General features: G+C 48.8%; 1 protein-coding gene across 2 annotated transcripts; it reads left to right on the top strand.

Moving 5' to 3' along the window:
- Positions 1 to 824: 824 nt before the first annotated feature.
- LOC123159817 (39S ribosomal protein L46, mitochondrial) lies at positions 825 to 6650 on the top strand. 2 transcript variants are annotated; one of them, XM_044577637.1, is made up of 6 exons: positions 825 to 1084; positions 1188 to 1253; positions 2026 to 2100; positions 5553 to 5682; positions 5841 to 5963; positions 6129 to 6650. In XM_044577637.1, exons 1-6 carry the CDS (start codon positions 891 to 893, stop codon positions 6276 to 6278), a joined length of 738 nt encoding a protein of 245 aa, XP_044433572.1. In that variant the 5' UTR covers positions 825 to 890; the 3' UTR covers positions 6279 to 6650. The 2 variants fall into 2 exon arrangements, with proteins under 2 accessions (XP_044433572.1, XP_044433571.1); XM_044577636.1 differs by having other exon boundaries at positions 6126 to 6650.
- The last annotated feature ends 11025 nt before the right edge of the window (positions 6651 to 17675 follow it).

The following is a 17675-nucleotide window of genomic DNA, read 5'->3' as shown; positions in this document are numbered from 1 at the left end:
CCCCGCACGGCGATGAACAAGAATGTGAAGGCCAACCACTCGACCCGCCGCTCCGCACGCCCGTGATGGCCGCCACGGTTAGCCGGTGTCCGTTGTGTACCGCCAATCCCCCTTCTACTCCATCCGCATCTACCTCTATTCCGATCTTGCATGAACTAGTATGAAGTAGTATGAACTCGTATGAACTAGTATGAACTGCCATGCTTATCTCCCTCCATTCCCCATTTCCCTCTCCATCGTGGATCGAATCTATCGCCGGATCGAACGGGAAAAAGTAGTGCATGACAAACAGAGAGGTGCTTACCGCCATTGCTGCGGGCCAGGTGATGATCCGCTCGCCGGTGATGGAGTCCGGTGGTCTTCTTGCTCTCCTCCGATCCGCCGCCGCCGGTGAGAGTTATGAGAGTGCGGGAGAGTGGGGAGAGGGAGCGGTGAGGGGCGGTGAGGCTAATAACTGCCGGCGCTTCGGGAAGCAACGCGGCTTCTCGAGTGTGGCCACGCGCGTGCAGCCGCTGCCGCCCACGTGCACCGCTCGGGCCTAACCCTGGAGAAACTGCCGATTCGAGCGTTTCCAGGGAGCCAGGCCCAGGAATGCTTTAAGGTTCATGCCATGCAGGCCAAACAGTAAAAGCAGACAACTTTTTTTTTAGAGAAGTAAAAGCAGACAACTAATCGGTCCGTTTGCGTCCCGCGCGAGCCAGACCGGGCCTGGTGCAGGAACCAAACACGCCCCAGGCGTGTACCAAATCAAATGCGAAATGATGCGGCCCGTGGAGGAGAGCACAAGGCCGGCCCACGAGCCGGGTTTAAGCAGGGTTCTTCACTGGCTCCTTCCTCCCACCCTTCTTGCGGCGCGACCCAACCCCAACGCCCCCCTCACACCCCACACGATGCTGCCGCGATCGCCGGCAAGCCTCCACCTCCGGTCGCTCCGGTGGCCGCGGGGCTTCAGCTCGTCCTCAGCCCCGGCCGCGGCCGCGAAGGAAGGGGCTGACGGGAAGATCGTGGCCTCGGTGGTGTTCGAGCGCCTCCCCGTCGTCATCCCCAAGATCCACCCCGTCGTCTACGCCTTCCAAGAATTCTCGTACTCCAGATCCGCCCGTCTCCCCTCTAGTTTTGCGGCGCCTGCTGTTTGCTCGGGGCTGATGTCGTCCTCCGCGCGGGGTTTGGTTTCTTCCCCTTGCTAGGTTCCGATGGAGGCAGCAGTACAGGCGGCAGTACCCTGACGATGTCCTAGGCAAGGCGGACGCGAGGTGACATTTCGCCCTCGCGCTTTGCGATCTCTTTGTATGTTTTTGTTTGCACATCGGTCATTTCTCGCTTATAGATTTGAAGTTTATAATAGGTTAAGTGCATTATTGGGTAAGGGTAGCATATTTTCTTCTGTGCCTGTGGGCAGTATACGATTGAGTATGCCGGCACAAGAGTCTTGTATCATAATAGATTGGGAATTTCAAGGAGAGGGGAATAGTTATTCTTGTTTCGTGTGCAAAATGAACAACACTGGCCATGCAGCTTTTACAATTAGTATTTACCAGGTAAACGTGGGGAGCAATTGGAAGTTGATACATGGAGTAGTTTGTACAAGCAATGCCAATAGTTGCAACTTCTTAGTGAGTAAACAATGCTTGACCCAAAACTGGCAAAAATATAGATAGAATCCCATGTGTTCTTAGAAGCATGATTTTTAGAATCCAATGGTCAAATTAGATCCATGAAATAGAACTTGCACGCAAATGTTCTGTCTGTTCACATAGATCTGTGATGGTTCTTAGAAGGAGCATCAGTAAAGGATTTGGGTCCCATTCCATGCTAATGAAGCATGATTTTGGCAGAATCCCCATGATCAGAAATTGTACCTACTGTCAAAATCATCTGCTCCATAACATAGATCACAATAGGCTTTTGTGAATATACAACAACTTCAATGTGGCAGTGGAATATGTGCAGACAGGCTTTGATTCAATTATTGTCTTTTCAGTTGCCATTATGTAGTACATGAAACATGCTTGTTTATGTGTGCAGGGGCAAGGGTGATTATCAGATAGACTATGTGCCTGCTCCAAGAATCACAGAAGCTGACAAAGCAAATGACAGGAAGTAAGTTTCCAGCTTCCATTCCTGTCACTTTATTTCATAACTTAGCTTGCTTGGGTGCATACTTTCTTGTGGTTATTGTCAGTGTCAGTTACACTCTTGTTATGCAAGCATGTGCTAACTTATATTGCACATTGTCCTGAATGTTTCTAATTCTATTGATAGTATCATATAGATATGCATGTGATTTAGTACATATTATTTTTTGCTTAGTCTGTTTTGCCCTTCGAACATGCACTGCATTCTAAGGTTGTAGCTCCAGATTCTCATTCCCTGTACCTTCTATGCCGTTAACAGGCTTTCTTTGCTTATTTCTTTTGTTTCTCACCTTAACTCTAATGAACTATTTATTCTAAAGGCCGAAACCACAGTATCATGTTGGTGATATTCTCTTGTCATCATTTTCCTTTTTTGCTAGTGATAGTGTTTCCATGCCTTACCTGCATGGATGCTTGAGCCTATGTGACCTTGTATCGGCTACAATTGCATGTACTTTCCTGGGGTACAAACATATCCACATGACCCTATTTCTCTCCATTTCTTACTCTTCTCAGTTGCATGAATGCACATTCATTATCTGTCACTACTAGAGTAACACAAATAACACGTGCCCACTTATGATTTCTTACTCTCCTCAGCTGCATGAATGGACATTCATATTGACTTGCATGGTATCAGAGCTGATTTCAGCTTAACTGTCATTCTCTTCACCACCCTTCTTCCTCTCTCCATCCCATTCTATTTATATGCTATCAATGTTGCTAGCATCAAAACACATGTATCCATCTCCTGTGATCTCCGAGCTTCCAACTAATTTTACTGGTGCTAGTTTCTTAGCTGCGCTGCAAATATGCTCTCAGGGATAATGTCCTAGGCACTTTTCCACTTTTGCCAATATATCAAATGGGCGTGCCCAGTGCAGCTCCCACACAATGTGGGGTCTGGGGAAGGGAATTTCTAGACAGCCTTACCCTTGCGTAATAATTCTGCAAGAAGGCTGGTTCAAAACTAGGACCTCCAGGCCACAAGTGGAGAGACTGTACCATGCACCAGGCCCGCCCTTCGCCAATATGTCAAATGGCAGAAGTATAATAATTACATTGTCCTTTGTTTGCCACTTGGCTCGATCTCTCCCTATATCTTTCACGTAATGTAAAGCTTGATATGATAGCCATTAGCCGAGAAAGTGTGCATTACATTATACTCCCCCCGTTCCTAAATCTAAGTCTTTTTAGAGATCTCCATAAGGACTACATAAGGATGTATATAGACATATTTAAGAGTGTAGATCCACTCATTTTGCTTCGTATGTAGTCCGCAGTGAAATCTCTAAAAAGACTTATATTTAGGAACGGAGGGAGTATTTGTCAAGATAGCAATAAGAGGTACACCATAAATCTTGAGGCCGAGTGATAAGATAGGGAGTGGAAAATCTGCAACGTGAATCACTATTGTATTCAGTATACAAGTACATGTGCATACAAACCTTACAAATGAAGCTAACAACTAAACCTATTCTGATGCACGACAATTGTGTAGGGGAGTGCAGCAAGCCATGTCACCTAGCATGCCTGTGATACATGCTATGTTGAACATGTCCGTGCATAGACACACAAGTGAAGGTAGCACCTAGACCTATCCTAATGCATGACATGGAGGCAAGTGCAGCAAGCCAAGTCATCCAACACGCATGTTACGTATGTAGTGTATGAACATGGCCATCTACTGTTCATGGGTTGTCTGTGTCACATGCACGCTGTGACTCACCTCCACAACCTTTGTGAATTAGGATAGATCTAGTTGAGCTTTGCTTGTAAGCTTACTATATAACCCACCAGTTCATTGTAGCTAAATGTCCTGGTCAGCCTAGCTGTATCTACACCTATGATGGATTAAGGTACTTGTGCAATTCAGAAAATATTCAAACGCTTCACAGGCATTAGTAGATGTATATGTAAGAGTACATGCAAAACTATGCAAATTGACCTGTACATTGTTTTGTACAAAGAAGACAAAAATTGCTGCTACAGTGAAATCTTTTTTTCCTTTTTACAGCACTGTACAAGTCAGTTTGTACAATTTTTTTGCATGTTTCTTTACATTTATACACTACTACTCTGAACTGTTTTGAATACTACAAGTACTTTGATCATCATAGGCTTAGATACACCTGTGTACCAGATCCCCTTTGAATTTAGCTAAATGTCCTGGTCAATCTAGGTGTATCTATACCTATGATGGATGAAGGTATATTAAAAGAAAGGAAAATATGAGCTTTTTCAAAGTGTGCCGCCATCCTGTCCTTCTTGGGTGTCCAGATTCAAAGAAGTGTTTTCTCTGCTGGTGCATGTGGTTAAGCCCAGCCTGAAGTCTAAGGATTGTTGTTATTGTTCCTCTATAGCCTAGGCCTAAACCTCTAGGGTTTTCGGATTTCATTCCCCCCTCCCCCCTCTCTCTCTCCTTTGTAATTATGTAACTGCACTTTGGTTTGTTGGCCTTTGATGTATGTCAGTAGGAGCATGGTATAGTAAATCATGGTAGATACACCATTGTCACGCCAAATCCGCTTTGATGCGTTGTGCACTATCACCATATACTTGTATGAATAGCTCGGTGATTATTCTAACAATTCTTCTATGCACTTAGCTAGTCTCCCCTCCTTAGAAGGCTGGAAGTTTCAGGGTTGACCCCACAGATTATATTTCTGCCTCTGCCATAGGCTGTCGGCCTTCCTAAGGTTCATCGAGTTGCACTCACTTTCATGTGACATGTTCCTTGAGTAAAGCACCTCGATGAAGGTTGGCAACGGCGGCTGCTTGGCTAGCACCATTTAACTTGTGGCAATGTGTCCTTGGATGTGAGCGTGCCAATGTGACTCATCCTTGTTGCTGTGAGAGTAGTTCTCCTTAATTGTTTTGGCAGTCACATCAATATTCATATTATATCAGAGATCTCAATGGAGACCAAGGTAGCCAAGAAAGGATGATTTGATCATATTGTTTCCATTTGGATTTGGGTAAGATGGGCAACTGTGTTTGGCATGGACCTTGAAAGCATGTTTACCAAGCGTAACGAAGAAAAGCTTGGTGATGGAGTGGTATAGTCGGCTTTTGCCCATAGTTGAGAAAATAGGAAGGGCGGTCTGCACTGTTCCTTCTGCTGTGCAAACCGATACCATCCTGTCCACATCACCAGCAGTTATAAATATATGCATGGTTGTCATAATTTTATCTTTAGTATTCCTGGATAGCTCTTTTATGTTTTACTCATTCCTAGCCCGAAGATTGTAGACATACCTCATACAGCAGTATCTTATTTGATATTTTGTGTTACCTGCAAAACACTCCATCATGTCCTGAAAAACTCAAATATATATATTGTGAACCAACTTTCATGACAATGCTGCTCTGTGAGTATAACACTGTAAACTTTTGCTAATCCAATGTTTTCTGTAGGTCACTACAACGAGCTCTGGATAATAAGCTCTATCTTCTCCTGTACGGCAAAACTTTTGGGGCTCCTGATGGCAAGCCTGTTTGGCATTTTCCAGAAAAAGTTTATGAAAATGAAGACTCTTTGCGTTTGGTATGCACTTCCCAAAAAAGCCTTCTTATTTTTATTAGATGATCCATGCTTTAGTTCACTTCCAGTTTATTTCCTTATATTATTTGATAAATTTCTGGTAGTATAAAATTGTAGTTTCATAGTATCATGCGTATTCATATTTTGTGTATTGATTTCAGTGTGCCGAGTCAGCCCTAAAATCTGTTCTCGGCGGGCTTGACAATACATATTTTGTTGGCAACGCTCCAATGGCTCACATGGTAACTGAACAAAAAGAGGATTCCACTGTTTCACCATTCAAGGTATTTCTTGGTTCACCATTTTTCTTCTTCTAGTACTAGAATAGGCATAGGACGCGTATCATTGATTAAAAGAAGACTTGCTTGCATTTTGTCAAGCAATCGACATATTAGTTTTGACGCAGTGTCACCCGATGGTCTCTTAATCCTGTTGTATGCATCTAGCAGCGGTTCTTCTTCAAGTCGCAAGTGATTGGCACCACGCATTTGGACATCAGGAGGTGCGAGGACCATGCGTGGGTGACCAAAGCTGAGTTGCTGGAATATTTTCCGGAGCACAAGGATCTCTTGAACAAGATGATCATTCACGTAAGATAGATGATAGCTTTAATCTGTCGGGGGCGGCGACGAAGCGGAGGCCATCTGAACATGGAGCGCTGCTTGTCCTGTGTACCGGTTTCCAGCCACCACCATCTGGGCCGCAAGCGTTTGTCGAAAGAGTGAAGCCCCAGAATTTGTTGTTTGCATTTTTAGACAAAAAAAAATGCACGCTAGCTTAAGCTTTACTACAGGCTCTTCTCCCGTCACATGCTATACCTGTTATTTTTTGTGGGGAAATAATTGATGGGGTGCCAGTCTGTTGTCCCTGTTTCCTGACGTTTTGTGGCCGGCCAACTTACCCAACGCAAAGGCGCTTGAATTGAACGTGTAATTCCTATTTTCAAATTTCTCCAGTTTGACTTTGACCAATCTTCATTTCTGCCGCCCTAGTTGTGAAGATATAATTCCTGCCGCTGTGAAGATAATTCGTGCGACTGTAGCACTAGTATTGTTTGAGAACTGCCGCTGTAGCACTAGTATTGCTTTTTACTTTGACCTATCTTCATTTCTATCTTCACAACATTGACCAAAAAGAGACAGGAAGACAATCTTGTTGATGCGTATGGCTCCAAATTGGGGCCGAAATCACTGTTCTGACCTTGTTAGCAATCTTTGTCGCAAACTGAACTTGACATGAAAGTATTTCACGATCTAACCCTTTTAGTAACGCCACAGCCCATGGCGTTTCTGTCCAACTTAAAAACGCCGAGCTAGCTAGCGCTGCAGTGGCACATAGACACGCCGAGCTAACTAGCGTTTCTGCCCAACTTTGAAACGCCATAAGCTGGGGCGTTGCTGTCCAATATAGAAACGCCATAAGCTAGGGCGTTACTGGCATGGCCCATGGCAGGCCGACTGCTGATGTGGGTGAGCACAGGACGCCAATGTTGTTGGCGTTTCCTAAGCTCTCACCAACGCCATTGAACATGGCGTTTGCTTGTTGGTAGTGCAGATGCTTGGCATTGCATCCATGAATGCATGCATGCATGCACGTAGGAAATAGTAGCAGTTTCTCGGCGAGCCTTCATGAGGTCCTATGTCACTTGTGTACAACTAAAGCTCAATCATGTCTCATATTTAGCATACATGCGCAGAACAGCTAGCCCTTCAAAGGCACTTTTTACTGCCCATCTGCTCTACTAAATACCTAGCCAGGGCTTTGTAAGAGGTGCCTCTCTCTCTCTCGCTGCATGCATGCATGCCCTACAAAGCCAGCGACAGGATGAGAGAGGGAGGGAGAAGAGAACGATGGATGCAAGCAAAGGGCATACTAGGCCGGAAATACACTTCGGTTCCTGGGTGTATATACACCCTATATGGGATTATTTTTTTAATATTTTAATAAAAGTCAAAATAGGTAAGAACTATTTTGACAAAACACTTGACTTACTTTTGCACTAGTAAATAAATCTCGACGAAAAAGAAACAAAAATTGACCTCACAGCAAAAAGACAAAATTTATTTGCTATTATAGGTCACTATTCTCACTATTTTAGCCAAAAATTTGTCTTTTTTGAAAAGAAGTCAAAGGGATATTTTTTTTGTGGATTTATTTTCTCACGAGTACAATAGAAGGTCAAGTTTATTTTAAAAATATTTTCAGGAATTTTCGACTTCTTGTTGAATTACTAATTTTTTTCCATATAGGGCGCATATGTCTCCATAGACCAAAAGTTCCCCTCCATACTAGGCCTTGCTATTGTTGAAAGTATAAGCACCTTCATGGTGCATGCTAGGCCTACGTGCATGCATGCATTCATGGATGCAATGCCAAGCATCTGCACTACCAAGGAGCAAACGCTGTGGTCAATGGCGTTGGTGTTAGACTATGTATAACTTCTGTACCTATGTACGTATATGGTACATATTGTAACACAACCATTATATATAATGAGATAAGCCACTCCTAGAGGGTTGTGCTGGTTCCCCAAAACTTATTGTCTTACATGGTATCACGCTAGGTTACGATCGCTTCCGCTTCTAAACCCTAATACCCGCACCGCCGCCGCAGCCGCCGCCGCCTTCACCGCCGCCGCCGCGCCACCGATCGCGCCGCCGCCATGTCGAGCGCCGCCACCACCGGTTCCACTGCTGCGGGCTTCCTCCCGGCCTCTCTTGCGGCTCTGCTCAACCTCCCGCTCGATGCCGTCTCTGTTCCGGCTCCGATCGGGACAAGGAGCATCGGCTCCGTCTTCTCCACGCCGCCGGCGCCCTCGCTTGGGCGTGACCTCGTGGTCCACACCGCGGCGCCGCCGTCCGCTGCGGACTCCGCAGGCGTCGTCCCGCCGCTCCTGCCGCAAGCGGATCACACTGCCCCGCTGGCGGGGTTGGCGGCGTCCGCCCCGGCCGCGGGCCTTGCGGCGTCCGCACCGGCCGCGAGCTTTGCGGTGCCCGCCCTGGCTGCGGTCCCGCCTCCTCCCGCATCGTCTTCGGTGCCTCCGGCTGCCTCCATGGTGTTTGCACCCCAGGCAGCCTCCTCGATGGGATCGTCTTCGCCGCCGCCGTTTCACTTCTGTGACGCCCGGATAATTAGGCTATAGTAATCACGTGTTAATGATGCCAAGCCATCAAAGTTACTGTCGTTAATCTCGCGTTAGTTCAGAACCGATCCAAATTTAAATTTGAAAGAAAGGCAAACAACAAAACTTTTGAAACATTAAAACCAAAATGTTCGGTTTGTGGCAAATAATCCTTACTAAATATTTGTGAAGAAACCACACTTGTATAAAATGCGTAAATACTCAAAAATGAATAAAACAACAGCAAAATAAATTAATTAAATGCCTTTTGTATTTTGTAAAATATTAAACTATTTTATCTAGTTGTCCAAATTAATGTGGCAGTGGTATATTTAACCTACTACATTTAGGTGTTGTTCTCACATTCTATAAAGTTGAAATAAATAAAAAACTTAATAAAACAGAAAAGAAGAAATAAAAGAAAACAGAAAATAGAAAACAAAACAATAGAAACCACCCCGCTCCCCATGGGCCTCGGCCCTTCCCACCCAACCGGCCTACTTGGCCCAACCGGCCACCCCCTGGCCTATAGGCCATAGCCCCACACCCCAGAAACCCTAACCCCCCACTCCCTCTCCCCCTCCCGATCCAATCTGGATCGGGGACGAAACCCCACTCCCCTCGCTCCTTCCCCCGCCCCCACGAACGGATCGAGATCGGGGGGCAACCGACGCCCCCGACCCCTCCCGCTGCCGTTGCGCGCCATGGCCCCGCCGCCCTCGTCGCCGGCGGCCCGAACGTCGCCCGTTGTCGCCCCGCCGCCGCCTCCGTCCCCCTCCGCGGCATCACCTCGTCGACGCCGCCCCAACACCTCCCCTCGTCGGCGCCACTTCCTCGTCGGACTGCCTCCCGCTCCGCCGTGTCGTCCTCGTCGGACCTCCCCGAACTCCATCGAGCCCGCTGGCCGAAATCCCTACTAACCCCCGTGAGCGCTTCCCCATGCTCTCCCTCCTTTCTCCTCCCCCTGCCCCGTTGGACATCGAGGCCCGGCCGCGCCCTAGCCGTGCACGCGCTCGCGCTCGCTGCGACCTCCATTCCCCCCCCCCCCGCGCTCGCGCGCGCACGACCCTGGACGTGCCTGCGCCCGTGACCCCTGCTCCGGCTCCGCTCACTGCTGCCCCCCTGCGTCCCGCCTTCGCCCGCACGCTCCGGTTGCAACCCCGCCGCCGCTGCCGTCCAGGTTGGCTGCCAGCGCCCCCTCTGCCGCCGTGGTCAACGCTCGCATCCCGCGCCCGCCTCCGCCTGGGGTTGTGCCCCCCTTTGCTCCGCGGTCTGCTCTGCTGCTGCTCATCGGCGATGCCGCGGCCCTCCTCCGCCTCCCTGCCGCCGGCCCCTCCTCGGGCTGCCGTGCCCACTGCCGCCCAGGCCCGGCCTTCGCTCGGGCGCCCGCACGCCCCAGCCACCGAGCGGGCTGGTGCCCGCACCCGTTTGCCAGCGCCCGTTTGGCCCCTTTCGGCCATTGACAGCGGGACCCCACCCCCAGAGCGGATTAAAAAAAAGGGAATTAAAAAGTTAATAATAATATATTAAAAATAAATAATAAATAAAATTATTAAATTAATTAATTAATTAAAGGATTAATTAACTTAATTAATCTTGCTTAATTAACCTAATTAATTAACTAAACTAATTAATCCTGATTAGATTAGCCTAAGCAGATAACTAAACCCTAGTTAACCTAACAGTGTATGACAGGTGGGTCCCACCCAGTCAACCCCTGTTGACTGGTGATGTCAGCATGACATCATGCTGATGTCATAAATCCAAATTTTCGAATTAAATTAAATAATTAATTAAATTTCAGAAATTAATAAAATCTTTAGAAAATCATATCTTTTAATCCGTAACTCGGATTAAAATATTTTCAACATGAAAGTTGCTCAGAACGACGAGACGATTCCGGATACGCAGTCCGTTCGTCCGCCACACCCCCATAACCTATCGAACCCGCAACTTTCCCCCTCCGGCTCCTCTGCCCGAAAACACGAAACACCGGGAATACTTTCCCGGATGTTTTCCCCCCTTCACCGGTATCACCTACTACCGCGTTAGGGCACACCGAACACCGCGTATTGCCTTGTTATATTTTGTGATGCTTTGTTTGCTCTGTATTCATTATTTCTTCCCCCTCTTCTCTCCGGTAGACTACGAGACCGACGCTGCTGCTGACCAGTTCGACTACGGAGTTGACGACCCCTCTCTCTTGCCAGAGCAACCAGGCAAGCCCCCCCTTTGATCACTAGATATCGCCTACTCTTCTCTATACTGCTTGCATTAGAGTAGTGTAGCATGTTACTGCTTTCCGTTAATCCTATTCTGATGCATAGCCTGACATTGTCGCTACATCTGTTGATACCTTACATGCAATCCTAAATGCTTAGTATAGGATGCTAGTTTATCATCATTGGCCCTACATTCTTGTCAGTCTGCCTTGCTATACTATCGGGCCGTGATCACTTGGGAGGTGATCACGAGTATATACTATACATATATACATACTATACAGATGGTGACTAAAGTCGGGTCAGCTCATTGAGTACCCGCAAGTGATTCTGACGAGGGGGCTGAAAGGACAGGTGGATCCATCCCGGTAGAGGTGGGCCTGGGTTCCCGACGGCCCTCGACTGTTACTTTGTGGCGGAGCGACAGGGCAGGTTGAGACCACCTAGGAGACAGGTGGGCCTGGCCCTGTTCGGCGTTCGCGGATACTTAACACGCTTAACGAGATCTTGGTATTTGATCTGAGTCGGCTACGAGCCTATACGCACTAACCATCTACGCGGGAGTAGTTATGGGTATCCCGACGTCGTGGTATCAGCCGAAGCACTTCAGACGTCAGCGACGGAGCGGCGCGCGCCGGATTGGAATGTAAGCCTGCTCTTGTATTAAGGGGGCTAGTTCTGCTTCCGGCCGCCCACGCAACGTGCAGGTGTGCTATGGGCGATGGGCCCAGACCCCTGTGCGCTTAGGTTTAGACCGACGTGTTGGCCTCTCTGTTTTGCCTAGGTGGGGCTGCGACGTGTTGATCTTCCGCGGCCGGGCATGACCCAGGAAAGTGTGTCCGGCCAAATGGGATCAAGCGTGTTGGGGAATGTGGTGCACCCCTGCAGGGAAGTTAATCTATTCGAATAGCCGTGATCTTCGGTAACAGGACGACTTGGAGTTGTACCTTGACCTTATGACAACTAGAACCGGATACTTAATAAAACACACCCTTCCAAGTTCCACAGACAACCCGGTGATCGCTTTTCCGCAGGGCGACGAGGAGAGGATCGCCGGGTAGGATTATGCTATGCGATGCTACCTGGATATGCTACTTGGAGATGCTACTTGGAGGACTTCAATCTACTCTCTTCTGCTTAATGCAAGACGATGGTTGCGAGAAGCGTAGTCTTCGGCAGGATTAGCTATCCCCCTCTTATTCTGGCATTCTGCAGTTCAGTCCACTGATATGGCCTCCTTACACATATACCCATGCATATGTAGTGTAGTTCCTTGCTTGCGAGTACTTTGGATGAGTACTCACGGTTGCTTTCTCCCCCCTTTTTTCCCCTTTCCCTTCTTTCTGGTTGTCGCAACCAGAGGCTGGAGTCCAGGAGCCAGACGCCACCGTCGACGACGACCCCTACTACACTGGAGGTGCCTACTACTACGTGCTGCCCGCTGATGACGACCGGGAGTAGTTTAGGAGGATCCCAGGCAGGAGGCCTGCGCCTCTTTCGATCTGTATCCCAGTTTGTGCTAGCCTTCTTAAGGCAAACTTGTTTAACTTATGTCTGTACTCAGATATTGTTGCTTCCGCTGACTCGTCTATGATCGAGCACTTGTATTCGAGCCCTCGAGGCCCCTGGCTTGTATTATGATGCTTGTATGACTTATTTTATTTGTAGAGTTGTGTTGTGATATCTTCCCGTGAGTCCCTGATCTTGATCGTACACATTTGCGTGCATGATTAGTGTACGATTGAATCGGGGGCGTCACAACTTCGGTCATCTCATCACCATCAAGCTCTCCGCCGACAACTACATCTTCTGGCATGCGCAGGTTCTCCCGCTCTTGGGGAGTCACTACCTGCTAGGCTACGTCGACGGATCGCTTCCCTGCCCACCCGCGCTGGTAGACAGCGTGCACGGTCCGATCTACAATCCGGCCCATCGCGTCTGGACGGGGCAGGACCAGGCGAACCTCTCCTCCATCCAGGGGTCGCTCTCGCCGGCAGTTGCCAGCCTTCTTGTCTTCGCGAAGACGTCTCATGAGGCCTGGACCATCCTTGAGCGCACCTTTGCAGCGCAGTCCCAGGCTCGTGTCTCTGCACTCCGTCGTCAGCTTGGAGAGTGTCAGAAGCTTGACTCCACTGCCACTGAGATCTACAACAAGGTCAAGGGCCTCGCCGACACATTGGCCTCCATTGGACAGCCCCTCACCGACTCCGAGTTCAACTCGTTTATTGTCAATGGTCTTGATGAGGAGTATGATGCCTTAGTCGAGATCATCAACGAGCGGGGCAACTCGACACCCATGCTGGCACACGAGGTTTTCTCTCGGCTCCTTCTCACTGAGCAACGGGTCGAGACTCGCCGCACCAGGGGCACTGGCTCCCTCTCGGCCAACGCCGCCACCAAGGGTGGCCGCTCTTCTTCATCACCCCGGTCTCCCTTGGGGCTGCCACCGTCGCCCGCCTCGCCCCCCCACCTACTGCGACCTTACCGGGGGCTGGCGGTCCACGTGTGTGTCAGCTTTGTGGCCGCGATGGGCATTGGGCCTCCAAGTGTCATAAGCGCTTCCAGCGAAGCTTCCTTGGTCTTGGCAATGACGGCAAAGATACACGCAACAATGCCCGTCAGGTCGCCATGGCTGATCGTCCCGCGCCGCAGAAGCAATAGGGACACACTCAGTCCTACTCCATCGATCCACACTGGTACATGGACTCTGGGGCGACAGAGCATCTAACCAGCGAGATGGGGAAGCTTCACACTCGTGAACCCTATCATGGCTCCGACAAGATCCACACCGCCAATGGAGCAGGTATGCACATCTCTCATATTGGTCAAGCATCTCTTCTCACTAGACATGCCAATAGGAGTCTTCAGCTTCGCAATGTTCTTCGAGTTCCATCTGTGACCCGTAATCTTCTTTCAGTTCCTAAACTCACACGTGATAATAATGTGCTTTGTGAATTTCACCCTTTTGATCTTTTTATTAAGGATCGGGGCACGAGGGACATTCTTCTTAGTGGGCGGTTGTGCCAGGGCCTCTACCGTCTGGAGCATCCTGGTGTCGCTCGTGTTTTCAGTGGAGTTCGGGTCTCTCCGTCACAGTGGCATGCTCGTGTTGGTCACCCGGCCACACCTATTGTCCGTCATATTTTGCGTCGTCATGAGCTTCCTAGTTTGTCTAGTAATAAAGATGTAGCAGTGTGTGATGCTTGTCAGCAGGGGAAGAGTCATCAACTTCCTTTTTCGGAGTCCAGTCGTGAGGTGAAACATCCTTTAGAACTTGTGTTTTCAGATGTATGGGGTCCTGCTCAGACTTCTGTCAGTGGTCATAATTACTATATCAGTTTCGTTGATGCTTATAGTCGCTTTACCTGGCTTTACCTTATTAAACGCAAATCTGATGTGTTTGATATTTTTGTTCAGTTTCAAAAACATGTTGAACATCTTCTCAAGCACAAAATTGTTCATGTCCAGTCAGACTGGGGGGGGGGGGCGAGTATCGCAACCTCAACTCTTTCTTTCAGTCGCTTGGGATAGCTCATCGTTTAGCATGTCCACATACACATCAGCAGAATGGTTCAGTCGAACGTAAGCATCGTCATATTGTTGAAGCTGGTCTTACTCTTTTGGCCCATGCATCTGTTCTGTTTCGGTTTTGGAGTGATGCTTTCACCACTGCATGCTTTCTCATCAACCGTACTCCTACTCGTGTTTTAAACATGAAGACTCCCATTGAGGTTCTCCTTAATGAACAACCTGATTATACCTTTCTCAAGGTATTTGGGTGTGCTTGCTGGCCGCATCTTCGTCCATATAACAAGCGCAAGCTTGAGTTTCGTTCTAAGAAGTGTGTTTTTCTTGGCTATAGCTCTCTTCATAAAGATTACAAATGTCTTCATGTTCCCACTAATCGTGTCTATATATCTCGGGACGTCGTGTTTGATGAGCATGTTTTTCCCTTTGCCAACCTTCCTGTGTCCACTGTCGAACCACCATCCCTGCATTCATCCTCTGTTGCTTCTGACCAATTTGATGATGTTGCATACTCTCCTTTGCTGTTACCTAACCATGGTGCAGGAACCGGACGTGGAGCTCGTTTGGAGCTGTTGGAGGATTCACCATCATCATCGTCGTCTTCTGGTGGGCACGTCGATCGCCCTATGTTGCATGGCATCGATTCGCGTGCCCATGCATGGTCACCCGACGAGCCCGTCGCGCCGAGCATCTCCACTGCTCGGTCCATTTCGCCAGCGGCCGCCGAGTCGCCCGCGGCTCGGCCCGTCACGCCGTCTTCGCCTGCGGCTCGGCCCGTCACGCCGTCTTCGCCCGCGGCTCGGGTCCTCACGTCGCCTTCATCAGCGGCTCGGGTCCTCACGTCGCCTTCATCAGCGGATCGGCCCGCGACACCGGCCGTGCCACGGCCCACTATGCCGAGCTCGCCATCGGCCCGGTCTGTGATGCCGGAGTCGCCAGCTGCTTCGTCTGCTCTGCCGGTTTCGCCGGTGGGTCGGCCTTCTTCGCCAACCGAGTCCGAGGCTACCGTGACTGGCTCCTCGTCACCGGCTGACTCGTCAACGTCGCCGTCCTCCAGCCCGTTGCAGGCTGCTCCGTCGACCTCGGTGGTTCCTGTGTCCCGACCACATACACGCAGTCGCAGTGGCATTTTCAAACCTAAGGAACGTAAGGATGGTACGGTTGCTTGGTTGGCTGCTTGTTTGGCTGCTGCTGTTGCGGATCCATCTTCTGAGCCTCGCTCATATCAGGCTGCCCTGCGCATTCCACATTGGCGAGAGGCTATGGAGCAGGAGTTTCATGCTCTTCTTCGTAACAAGACATGGACTCTCGTTCCTCCACCACCACGGGTAAATGTTATTGACTCAAAATGGGTATTCAAAGTGAAGAAGCATTCGGATGGATCTATTGAGCGTTACAAAGCGCGACTTGTTGCTCGCGGTTTTCGGCAGCGTCATGGTCTTGACTATGAGGACACCTTCAGTCCTGTCGTCAAGCCTACCACTATTCGGCTTCTTCTCTCCATTGCTGTTTCTCGTGGTTGGTCACTTCGTCAACTTGATGTGCAGAATACTTTTCTACATGGATTTTTGGAGGAAGAGGTTTATATGAAACAGCCGCCTGGTTTCTCTGATCCTGATCGTCCTGACTATATCTGTCGTCTTTCCAAAGCACTATATGGTTTGAAGCAAGCTCCTCGTGCCTGGCATGCCCGCCTTGCCTTTGCCCTTCGTGCTCATGGTTTTGTGCCGTCTACTGCTGACACTTCATTATTTCTTCTACAGAAGCCAGAAGTCACTATGTATCTTTTGGTATATGTCGATGATATTATCCTTGTCAGCTCTTCTCAGTATGCTGCTGATGCTCTTGTCTGCTCTCTTGGTGCTGATTTTGCGGTCAAAGATCTTGGGAAGCTTCACTACTTTCTTGGAGTTGAGGTCACTTCTCGTGCTACTGGTCTTGTCCTTACGCAGAAGAAGTACTCCTTGGAGTTGTTACAAAGAGCTGGCATGCTGAAGTGCAAACCGACCACCACACCCATGTCGTCTACCGACAAGATAACAACTGTTGATGGTGAGCTTTTGTCTCCTGCGGATGCCACAGAGTACAGGAGCATTGTTGGTGGACTTCAGTACTTGACGATCACGAGACCAGATATCTCTTATGCTGTTAACAGGGTTTGTCAGTATCTTCAGGCTCCCAGAGATACTCATTGGGCTGCTGTTAAACGCATTCTTCGTTATGTTCAGTTCACCCTGACATTTGGTATGCATATTCGGCCGACTTCCTCTCGGGTCCTTTCGGCCTTCTCTGATGCAGATTGGGCTGGTAGCCCAGATGACAGGCGATCCACGGGGGGTTATGCAGTATTCTTTGGCTCTAATTTGATCGCCTGGAGTGCTCGGAAACAGGCTACTGTGTCACGTAGCAGTACTGAAGCTGAGTACAAGGCTGTGGCTAATGCTACTGCAGAGATTATTTGGGTGCAGTCTTTGCTTCAGGAGTTGGGTTTGTCTCAACCACAGCCTCCTATTCTTTGGTGTGATAACATCGGTGCTACATACCTTTCTGCAAATCCAGTATTTCATGCCCGAATGAAACACATTGAAGTTGACTATCACTTTGTACGGGAACGTGTATCACAGAAGCAACTCCAGATCAAGTTTATCTCATCTAAGGATCAACTTGCAGACATCTTCACTAAGCCTTTACCGCTGCCACAGTTTGAGGCTTGTAGGCGCAATCTTACCCTTCTCAGTTCTTTAAAAAGTGGCTAAGATTGAGGGAGGGTGTTAGACTATGTATAACTTCTGTACCTATGTACGTATATGGTACATATTGTAACACAACCATTATATATAATGAGATAAGCCACCCCTAGAGGGTTGTGCTGGTTCCCCAAAACTTATTGTCTTACAGTGAAAGCTCAGGAAACGCCAACAACATTGGCGTTCCGTGCTCAGCCACATCAGCAGCCGGCCTGCCGTGGGCCATGCCAATAACGCCCTAGCTTATGGCGTTTCTACATTGGGCAGCAACCCCCCAACTTATGGCTTTTCTAAGTTAGGCAGAAACGCTAACTAGCTCGGCGTGTCTATGTGCCGATGTAACGTTAGCTGGCCCGATGTTTTTAAGTTGGGCAGAAA

Source organism: Triticum aestivum, chromosome 7B, assembly GCF_018294505.1.
Source record: "Triticum aestivum cultivar Chinese Spring chromosome 7B, IWGSC CS RefSeq v2.1, whole genome shotgun sequence".
NCBI classification, from domain to species: Eukaryota; Viridiplantae; Streptophyta; class Magnoliopsida; order Poales; family Poaceae; genus Triticum; species Triticum aestivum.
This window is presented reverse-complemented; position numbering and strand designations above follow the sequence as displayed.

Bases quoted from the DNA above. Each gene is read 5' to 3' on its own strand.
- LOC123159817 (XM_044577636.1), top strand. From the start codon at position 891: ATGCTGCCGCGATCGCCGGCAAGCCTCCACCTCCGGTCGCTCCGGTGG. The intron at 5,683-5,840 runs GTATGCACTTCC...TATTGATTTCAG, and splicing joins ATGAAGACTCTTTGCGTTTG to TGTGCCGAGTCAGCCCTAAA. The intron at 5,964-6,125 runs GTATTTCTTGGT...GTATGCATCTAG, and splicing joins CCACTGTTTCACCATTCAAG to CAGCGGTTCTTCTTCAAGTC.